Raw genomic sequence first — 11,512 nt, forward strand, 5'->3', positions numbered from 1 at the left:
ATAAATTACCAAAAAATTAGAGAGTAAATAGTATATAACTAAATCTAGTTAACAACTATCTAACAGATTAAAAATTATAATTTTTAAACGTTAGGAGATAACTGAAAATGAAGATAAAGCATAATAACTAAAGAAAGTTTTAAAATAATTAATAATTCGAAAATACATAATAATCAAAGATACTTAACAGCACCAGAAAATGTTAAATTACTAAAATACTTCAAGGAAATAAGGTTTACATAAAATAAAAAAAATTTAAGATATTAGAAATAGTTTGTAGTATAAAAATTAGGAAATTGCTAGAGTATATTATTATCTAAAAAGGATATAGTTTTATGGTATTATTGGTTTGGTTCAGCTTAACTGGCTTTTTATTCTCTCAGATACTCTTGCAAGCGAAACCCCATAATATAGCCCTACAAAACCACGTAAACAAACACCTACCAAAACATGCTAAATTTACAAACATATATAATAAAAGATAAATACCGTTCGTGGTGGTGGTGGCTATCACATATGGCAAGGGCTAAACTCTTAGCATCAGACAGGGGTGACAGGAGAAGTTGGTTAAGAACAATAAAGTCAACATCCCCCTTAAAAGATTGTTTATGTCCAAACACAGTAGTAGCACCGCCTTCCTTTACCCTATCAAGAGCGCTCCACCATCAATGGCAAATATCCCTACAAACGCCACCGGAACCACAAAGAAGAAGGCAAAAAGGTTAGAAGAAGGAGATGAGGATGGTAGAGCCACCGTCAGCGGTTCAAACTGTTGGTGGCAGCCCTAGAGCAGAAAACTAATGGATAGGTTTTTAAAATATATATATATATATATATATATGTAGAGAGAGAGAGAGAGAATTTTTATGTTAAACATTTTCATTTGAGTGAGTTTTTCTTTCTTCATATTTTGGCTTTAAAGATAAATTAGTTTTTTCTTCATACTTTCTTGTCATTATTCAAGAAGGTAAGGTAGGCTCCATTTGCGAATGTCAAAAATTTCACCAACGAATCAAAAGCTTTATTTGATGATACTATCAGATTTATGCTCAAATAATAATAATAATAATAATAATAATAATAATAATAATTATTATTATTATTATTAAGGAAAAGTTAATTGTTCAATTATGTTTTAATTATATCTAGTTTGATAGATTGACTGTATTAAGGACTAACATGAGATGTCATTTGTATAACCTTAACTACTAAATTTAAAATTAATAGTTGAATTTATTATCTAAGAAATAATTATTTATTTTCTAGAATAATAAAAGTGCAACAATTACAAATTAAACTTTAAAAAAAAGACAAGTGATTTTATCTAATAATAAGTTTTTGTACGTGTTTTTTTATTGATATATAAAAATATAAAATTTTACTATTAGTTAAGATATATATATATATATATAATACCATTAAACGAAACTCACATTGCACTGATATAATACAAACATATTAAAATTAAACTTTGTCATATTAATACTGCAAAGTTAGGATTAATGCCACATCAGATGTTATACCTACGACATAAGCCTAAGGGTGAGATATAGGAGAAAAAAATGGCTAACAACTTCAACTTTAATCTACACACTTTTTTTTATGAATAGAAGTTGCTTATGTAGCAAAAAGTATTGCAACTTTCATGAGCAATCACCATGCTTTTTACATGAATTTTCAGGGATTACCATACTTCAGCTAACAAGTAACGTACAAACATCATTGCAAGTAAATTACTTTGCTTACACAATTAAACAAGGACCACGCTTTCCAGCAAAAGAACCGCCTATGTGAACGAATCATGTTCATATGGGTCTATATGATCCTCAAGCTTCTTCCTTTTTTTTAGTTATTTTTATTTTTAAAACTACTTAAGTCATCAATTACATGAAATAGCAAATGAGAAATGATCAAAAAATTTATCATACGTATACAGTTGTATAGAAAAAAAAATATTAAGAAAAGGAAAAAGAATTATTAGTCTCTAATTTAAAAAGACAAAACAGAATAAAAATCAAAGTATTGTAGTTAATACCTAATGTATATGATACAATTTAGAAGGTTTAAGGTTATCAGTAACATTAAAATACTTCAATGTCTGAATCCACTTCTCTTGATTCTTCAACAGATGAACAGCAATAGTGTCTGGCCAGAGCTCATGTGTGCAAGTTGTAGGTGGCTCAGGAAAGTTGTACATGGACCATTTAGCATTATATCTGTTCTTTGCTCTATGCCCTTCTCTAATCCATTCCCCAAAAGTTTTATCCTCTGGGCCTTCCAAATGATTCTTGGGTATTTCAGATTCTCTGATCCACTCCACAATATCCCAAGAAACCATATACCCCATTCCAGACATGTAATGCACAAAAGGGTCCATGCTAGGACATGGAATCACATAGCCATAATATAAATCTTCTCTAGGCAATGGCTTCAGTGACTCCACTAAATTATCTAATCTAAAATAGGTATCATCATCAGCTTTCATTACATAATGATATGGAGGGGAATTAGGGTTACTGGTGTCGTTGAACATTTCTGGCAAGCTCGAAAAGTAAGTGTAGGTCTTACCCTTGTTCATATTCTCCTTGCAGTTGAGTATGATAATGTCATCGTAACGCATTATCTCAAGTGCAACAAGTACCTTCTGATCTTCTTTTGTCAGGTTGCAGAATACAAACTTCACATCAACCTGTGCGCCCACAGAAGATTGCGTACCGTATATAAGGCGCAAGAAATGGCGGCGGCTGTACTGATCCGGCAGCGTCAGGATGCCGATGAGTATGCGGATGCCGATGTCGCTTGAGGCAGCAGGGTTTGTAGCAAGAAAACTTGTGGAAGATGTGTTGGAGAAAGCACATCTGCCCAACTTCAGTAAGTTGTCGAACCGAACTTCATTGATGGAAGCTAAGACGCAGAGGAAAAAGATGAAGAAGAAAGAGGTGAACATGAATCTTCGCCGGTCTGGCCTTGAAGCATTCATTGTTACTTAGTAGGTTTCTTGAATTACCCTTTTGGTGGTGACTGAAGAATGGTATGAAATAGGTGTAGCATGTGCATATGGAGAGATCTAGGCTTTTAATATATATATATATATATAGTTATATTTATATTATATTTCCAAAATGTCTTTAGATGCAAAGCATACGTTGGCAATTTCTTGCTGTTTAGATTATCATTTTTGACTTTGGTTATTCTCTAAGGAAGCTCTAGTGGAGGAAAATATGTAACATGGGAGGAGGAATGTGTATTTACCATTATCTCCTTGGTATAGGGGGGGAAGTATTTTGGACAAATCAAGGAGTTTTAAGTCTTTTCAGTACGTATCATGCCTCCTACCTTTGATTAGGGCGTGTATTTCTAAGTTCTGTTATTTCGTTTTCAATAAAAAATAATATGGAATATAGCCTAAAGTTGAATGTATTTTGCCAATAAATGTCATTTTGGTCAACTTTTCGTAATTAGGTATTTTCGCAGGAAATATTTTTAGAGTCGACCTGAAGGTCTTTCGCAGATTTAAGTGTAGCTCACCATACTTGAAAACTAAGCAAAATTTTGAAAAAGAGAAAGCGCTTTTCTTGGGTACTTTCCGTGTAGGTAATTTTCCTACTCAATACATGATATATATGGAATGGTTAAAACAATTTAAAATAGAAAATATTTTACTTAATTTGGATAAATCTATGTTTATATCAAATCAATATATATATATTTGTTTTAATTTAGTGTAAGTAAATTTTTTTTAAAAATATGTGTTGTTCTTTCATTAATTTAATGTAAAATATTTATAATATATATATATATATATTCTATTTACTCGACAATAATTGAGTACAGTACATTGCAACTAGGCAACACTTTTTCAGGGAAAAATAAAAGCTCTATTTTTGACCCTAGAAATTGGTTTGCATTTTCTAGATGATAAACAATTAAGAAAAATTAAATGGTGATTACTGATTAGTGATCCAAGAAAATTAATTTGAAACTTTAATTTTGTGATGCCTAGATTCATTAGGAACATGATTATTTCGAGGTCATATGTTGGGATGGGAAAGTGGTTTCAGGTATATCATTACATCTTTTGAACAAGAATATATATACCAGACAATGTGTTGCACGCATAAATTATTATTATTATAAAAATTATAATATAAAATTATTAATAAATTAGTATATAATATAATATTTTATTAATAATATATAAATTTTTTTATAAATACTTTTTATCATATAATAAAAATTTATATATTATTATATATTTTACAAAATTTATGGATATTTAAACTTCAAATTTATATATATTTTAATTTTTTCTCTTCAATTTTTGTAAAAAATTTTGTTGAGTTATTTGAATTTCATCATAGGTATATATATATAATGTGAGCAATTTATCAATATTTTATAAAATTAAAAATATATATGAAATTATGATAGAATTAAGATTGTATTAGATTAATTACTAATTAATTCTCTTAGAATTAAAAAATTAATTCTATTAGGATTAGAAAATTAAATTAATTACATATAGATTAGGATAAGATTCGTAAGAGTGTTTTAGTCATCAAAACTCCCCCTTTCATGCTTTTATATATAAAAGCAATGATGTTAGTTAAGTTAATATTCGCAAATGTATGAACCATTTCTATAGTAAGGGTAAGTTTACAATGAGGTCGATCTCTCAAGGAATTATGAGACCATTTATTATATAGAATAATTATCATCACAAAATAATAAAAATAAATTTAAACACTCTAAACCAGTATTTTGAGAGAATTATATTCATAAAATAAAGTAACCAATAATAAATAAATATGCAATGTAAATAGTTATAATTTAAAACTGTATGATAAAAAAATGCTTTAAAATTCATTTATGGTTGTTTCCTTGGTAATTCCTTTGTTTTAACCTTAAAAATAGACCTAATGAATGAGATGATGATGTTTTTTTCTTAATTATTCGAGTTAATGATGCAATTAAAATTTCATTATCAATATAAAGATAGTGTCTCTAATACATTCAACATAAATATTTTCATAAGAATTACTATTGTTAAATTATGATAGTTAACTAATAATAATAACAACTAAAACTAATAGAGACATAAAGGTAAATAATTCATTCATTAAATAAATAAATAATAAAGATTATACATAAGTAAAAAGGCTAAACTAAATAATTAAGTAAACTAGCCTAATATATCACGACCGCATCTGTGGGCCTGTGACCGTCACTAGGGAATGGGTAGGCATAAGGCCACTGAATCTCGTAGTAAGCCTGACAGTCACTGATTTAAATAAATCCCATCTCATTTAATATTATTGATGCTATAATTTATCGATTTTACACAATTAATTCGGTCTACCAGAAGAATTAGGCGAGACCCGAAACTACAAAGAATTACAACAGATAAGTCTATTAGTCTACTGTGGAGAATCTAAGATTTAACAAATTAACATACCAAATAAGTTACATCTCCCGATGATGAAGGAGTCGGGTTACTAGATAAGAGTCGCGGAAAAACTAACAGTCATGGATCTGAAAAATAGTGAAATTGAGACTGTCAGTCTCAAGAGTGAGTTAAAATCATATATTCAAAAACAGTTGTATATACTTCATTAATACATTTATTTAATTTTAAATAAACATTAAGGCATGCAAAAACATACGTGCTATGCCATGCTTAAATAAAATTATTTTCACACATAATGGGACGGAGTACTTCAGTAGAACCCTAATCCCAACACTAACATTCGATCAATCTTAACACTGATATCTCGATTAACCTCAACTCTAACATCTTGACTCTCTCATTCTAACAGAACTGGTGCCTAGAGAGCGAAGCTTGATCAGGGACCTTACCTCCAGTCTGGTCACTTAGTTATCACTATCAGTCTTAGCCTTTCGGCTCTCTTAATCCAATAAGACTGGCGCCTAAAGAGCAAAGCTCGACCAGGGACCTTACCTCCAGTTACTTAGGTTTCCAAGTAAGCCGGCGCCCAGAAAGCAATGCTCGATTAGGGACCTTTAGTCCGACAAACACACTCTACTAAGCCTAGAGAGCGATGTTCGACTAGGGCAAGTCCTAAACTTTCCTTTTTAAATTTACCCATTTACCCTTTTTCCATCACTCTCGGATTTACACCGGTACACTCATTAAACTAATGTGTTCTACTGTCGTCCCATCCTGTGTCATCATGCAATGATAAAATCAATGATAAAGGAAGAATATACATGAATAGTAATTAAAAGCATAATACATATGAATAATAATTAAATGAATAATTAAACTTGTAATAAAATAATCACAACAGCTATTAAAAAATTTATGCATATGATACGAGCATAACCGATATATGACTTTAACTCACAGCTTTTGCGACCTCCTAGCTCTGATCCGGTGCCTCAGTTGGAGCGAGCCGAACAGACGAATTATCTAATCACGGAAACTAATTTATCAATAACGCTGAATAATTGAGAATTAACCCTAGGTCTAGATTCCTATGACTGACTGTCTAAAATCTCGACTCGGATAAATTCTACCGAAAATTCGGCAGAATCTTCCCTACAATACGGACGTTTACCCCCCGTAAAATGGGTTCAGGACCTGCCAGAAAAGCACTTTAAATATCCAACAATTCATTTTAACGGGAGTCGGGTCTCCGAGACTTCACTAATTTCCTGACTCCGCCACACAGCACAAAATCACGACTATGGCAGGTAGTCCGATAAATAATTATTTTTGACTCACAAATATCATCTAATACTCAACACAAATCAATAAGCATAAATTATACCAAAGAATTCTTAAATCAATGGGCTAGAGAAAATTACCGAGATGCTTGATCGCTCGATCGACTCGCCTCCAGTCGCTGGAGTCCAATCGACGATCCGAACACACCATCGGACTCGAAATGATGCACTAATGACGATCCCCACTTTCGATTTTTTGATCCAAACCCCGATCATCCGGAGAGATTTGCAGACGATCTCGGCCGTTGATTTGTAAACGGAGTCATATCGCCATGAAACCAATGCCATTGCGAACCTTAAGCTGAGGAGAGTCCGGATACTTCCTCCGATCATTCATAACTCGCCGGAGCTCGCCCGAAAATGCTGCTGCCATCACCTCGCCAGAACTCCCTCCTCCGGCCACCAAAAGGACGCTCTTCCCAAGGGGATTCGATCTCCACCAAGAACAGCAGACAAGACCACCGGAAACGTCCGGATCCGGAAGCCGGCCGCTTCAAGGCTCTTCTACCGCTCCTCGCCGTCAGTATGCCATGGCCATTGCCCTCGTCGACGCCAATGCATGCTTGATGTCGTCGCCCGACGATCGGCCGCCACCGGCTGGACGACGCAGCGCCTCCCCCCTCTCTCTCTCCTTCCCTGACGCCTTCTTCTCCTTTTCTTTTCTTTCTTCTTAATATCAACATTAGACCCCTGAACTTTTCTTTCTTATAATTTAGTCCCTCAACTTTTTTAATTACTATCAATTTCATCCTGCAAAAATTCTAATTAACCCCTAAACTTTCTTTAGCCTTTCAATTATGCCCCTAACTATTTAATTTGGGCCAAATTAAAATTATTGAAAATACATAATTATATATATATATGCTTACTATTAAATGTAAAATTATCAAAAATCCCTTGCCGGCATATTTAATTACAAAAATACCAAACATACTAATTTTCATTAAAATCTCAAATTAATAAAATTATTCTTTTAATCCTCATCCCAAAATAAATTTCTAATTTAGTCCTAACATATAATTAATTTAATTAATAAATTTGCTAACTATTTTTTAACTTAAAATTTAATACCACTAGTAATTAAAATACCAATTTCTCCAAAAAAAATTAATAAATACATCCTTTACAATTTCTTTTATAACTCTCAAATATAGAATTTAACTAAATATATTCATTTGGGGAAAAATTTTGAATAACCAATAATATAATTTATTTCTCAAATAATTTACTCAATTAATTTCTTAAAAATCCAAACTAATAGGATATAGGAAATAACTCCTTTATTTATCTAGCATTAAAATTCCACTTAATTCATTCCAATTTAAACCAAATAAAAATATAATTAAATTAATTTAAAAAAAAACTCATTTATTATTCATTATTAATATTATCTTTATTAAAGAAAAATTTCGGGTATTACATAACATATCTAATCCAACAATCATTGTAATTAAAAGTAAAAGCTCTTTTCAAATTCAAAATCCTTCAAGGTATGAAGATAATTGGTCATCAGTCTTTACTTCTTAAAAAGCTCCTTAGATATTGAAAGGACAATAAAATCAAAACTAAGTGTGTAATGAAAAACAGTAGAGAGATGAATGGTGCATATATGCAGATGTGAGATGTATGAGAGAGCAGACAGGAGAGACATTTTTCTCTTCTTTTTTAGATACAGAACTGTATATATATAGTAGAGTTCTTCATTAAATATAAAATCTCTAAGAGTTATCTTCTAATAACTCTTAATTATTCTAAGTAAATTATTAATAGTAGTCTATAATTATAAAAAGACTAATTAATTTGCCTCCTTTTGGGCCTTATAAATTTTGATTGAATCTTGCAAATAGCAATTTTCGTTTTAATCTTAGGTCTTGGCAACAACAATCTTATTTAAGCCCATTTGTGAATATTTGGCTCCATATTTTCTCATTTTTAGCTAATGATACTTCAAATTGGATAATACAATTAAAGTGAAGTAAAAGCACATATTTCCGCCATATTCTATATAGAAAACATATCATTAAAACTCTAAAATACCTTAAATATATAGAGAATTAAAATAATTAATAATTACTAATTTTATATTATCTTAATTTCATATGTAATTAATTTAATTTAATTCTAATTCTAATTCTATAAAATATTAAACACTATTATATATATATATATATATATCTAAGTTCGTGGCGTTGTAACCAGATTCACGCATTCACAGCCTGTGGGAGCTTTAAATGTTCCAGGGTTTGAAAAACCATCCTGGAGGGAAAATCTTTGAAACCAATTTGGAGGGGCTTTCTGTACAGAATCCTTCCTCAATGGTTAAAACGTTTTGAAAAATCGGTTTTTCCAAATACTCATTTGATTTAAAACGTTTTGATTGACTCAAAACAATCTCCTGAGAGTTTAGCTTTGAAAAACTGTTTGAACTTTGAGATAGATTTAGAGGGAAAATCTCTATCTCGGTATTTTGAAAAGGGATAGAAAGTATACCTTTACCCTTTGTAGAGGAAGAGGACGACTTTGGAGTCGCTTCTGGCTTTGGAATAATTTGTTTTGAAGATGGTTCAGACAGGGATTGAACCATTTGTCTTTTGTATTCTTCCACCCTTTGAATGAATTCAGGGTCTTGCTGGGCAAGCCACTCCTGAATTTGTCGGGTTTGATCAGCTTTGGAAGGATCCATTTTTTGAACTGGATCCGGTTGATCAATTTCTTCTTGGATTATCTCAGTCCAAGTCCTGATGGGCTTTGAAATTGAAGGGAGGACTTCCTTCGCTGGGCTTTGAATTTGGGCCGGCTTTGAACTAGCCGTAGACTTTTCTTCTTTGGACTTCGATTTTCTTGGCATTTTGTATCACTCCTGTTTTTGTAAGAACTCTCTGGTTAGAAAGTCAGGAATAGAATTTGATTCTCCTCGAATAAATTCAATCTCAAAATCAAAAACATATAAGATAGCTTGCCAACGGGCGAAAATCTGTTTTGAAGCTATATTTTGGACATCTTTTTATAAAACTTCTTTTGCAGACTTGCAATCAATCCTTAAAAGAAATTTTTGATTTAAAAGATCGCTTTGAAATTTAGAAATACAGAGAACTATCGAAAGGATTTCCTTTTTGATAGTAGAATAATTCTTTTGGGTATCATTCCAGTGAGCAGAAGTAAACTGGACAATACATTCTTTGAAATTTTGAACTTGCTTTAGAATCCCACCATATCCTAACTCTGATGCATCCGTTTCTACAATCTTAAATGCAGAAGGATCAACTAGATGCAGGCAAGGAATTTCTAAAACTTATTTTTTAATGCTTTAGACTATCTTTGTATACTGATGAGACCAAGGAGGGGGGTTTTTTCCTTAGCCTATCATGCAGGGGCTTTGCGAGATAGTATAAATTAGGATAAAAATCCATGACATAATTTAAACTATCAAGAAATCTTTGAAGCTGGGTTTTTTCCAAAATTTTATCTGGAAACTTTGAAGTGAATGCAAGGGATCTCTCAATTGGAGTAATTGTACCCCGAGAGATGTAATGACCAAGAAATCTAATTTTCGTTTGGAAAAGAGATATCTTAGACTTTGAAACCACTAAACCGTTTTTCTTAACAACATAGAAAAATGTTTCTAGGTGTTTAAAATGCTGTTCAATGGAATTTGAAAAGATTAAAACATCATCAATGTAGACAATGCAGAACTTTGAAAATGGATTAAAAATGTCATTCATGATTTTCTGAAATTCAGAAGGGGTATTTTTTAATCCAAAAGGCATCACATTCCACTCATATTGACCGAATGGGACTGTAAATGCCGTTTTGTAACGATCTTTTGGATCAATCTGGATTTGCTAAAACCCTGATTTCATGTCAAACTTTGAAAAGATGAATGCAGAATGCAGTTTTTGTAAAAGATCTTTCTTATTTGGAATAGGATACCTAATCCACTTAAGAGTTTTGTTCAAGGGTTTGTAGTTGATCACTAGCCTAGGAGTTCCTCGTTCATCTGAATGGGTCTGGCTTTATTAGGGATTTGCTTATCAGAAAAATCATTTTCATATGGCAAATCTACCATATGTTGCTTTCGATTCCAAAAAGCATTTGGAAGATCAGAACAGAGTTCATTCTCAATCTTCATTTGAAATACAAAAATTTTCTTTTGAATAAAATCATTTTGCAATTGATCTAAGATACTCTTCAAACCCACATCTTGTTGAAGATGAGAAAGATGGGTTTGTTTTCCTTTGATCAAAGCATTGATTTCGAAATTGTAAATAGAATGCGCTTTGATAAGATTCAAATTTCTCTTTTTAGGTTTTTCTAAAAAAGGAAAAACAATCTTTGAATCTTTAGCTTTGAAAATAATTCCAGCAGTTGTCACTTTGAAGGGAGTTATCAAATTGATAAACGGAGTCCCTAAAATAACAGTTTGGTGAAAATCCTTTATAAGAATAAAAACATTTTTTAAAGCAATATTGTTATTAAGAATTGCGGCTTCAGTTTTACCGGCAATCTTAATCTTTGAAGAATTGGCTGAAGTCAGCCTTTCTTTTGTTTCTTGATGAAACCTTTTAGGAACCAGTTCGCAGTTGATACAATTGAGGTATGCTCCTGTATCAAACAAGGCGATGGTTTCTATCTGGAAATCACCAGGGAAAACAAGCTTTATTTGAATCAAATATTTTCTTGAAGTAATTTCCTTTAAAACATTGATAAAGTTTTCAGGAATATTTTCAGAAACTTCAAGGTTTTGAAAATTATTTTCCTCATCAGA

The 11,512-nt window shown here is 31.6% G+C and overlaps 1 protein-coding gene across 1 annotated transcript; it reads right to left on the minus strand.

Moving 5' to 3' along the window:
• Nucleotides 1-1,941: 1,941 nt before the first annotated feature.
• LOC107262372 (beta-1,3-galactosyltransferase 6) lies at nt 1,942-3,060 on the minus strand. Its single transcript, XM_015727797.2, has one exon. It carries the CDS (start codon nt 2,978-2,980, stop codon nt 2,036-2,038), a length of 945 nt encoding a protein of 314 aa, XP_015583283.2. The 5' UTR covers nt 2,981-3,060; the 3' UTR covers nt 1,942-2,035.
• Nucleotides 3,061-11,512: the final 8,452 nt, after the last annotated feature.

This window comes from Ricinus communis, chromosome 3 (genome assembly GCF_019578655.1).
Source record: "Ricinus communis isolate WT05 ecotype wild-type chromosome 3, ASM1957865v1, whole genome shotgun sequence".
NCBI classification, from domain to species: domain Eukaryota; kingdom Viridiplantae; phylum Streptophyta; class Magnoliopsida; order Malpighiales; family Euphorbiaceae; genus Ricinus; species Ricinus communis.

Excerpts from the sequence above, each read along its gene's own strand:
- LOC107262372 (XM_015727797.2), bottom strand. The coding sequence starts at position 2,980 with ATGAATGCTTCAAGGCCAGACCGGCGAAGATTCATGTTCACCTCTTTC.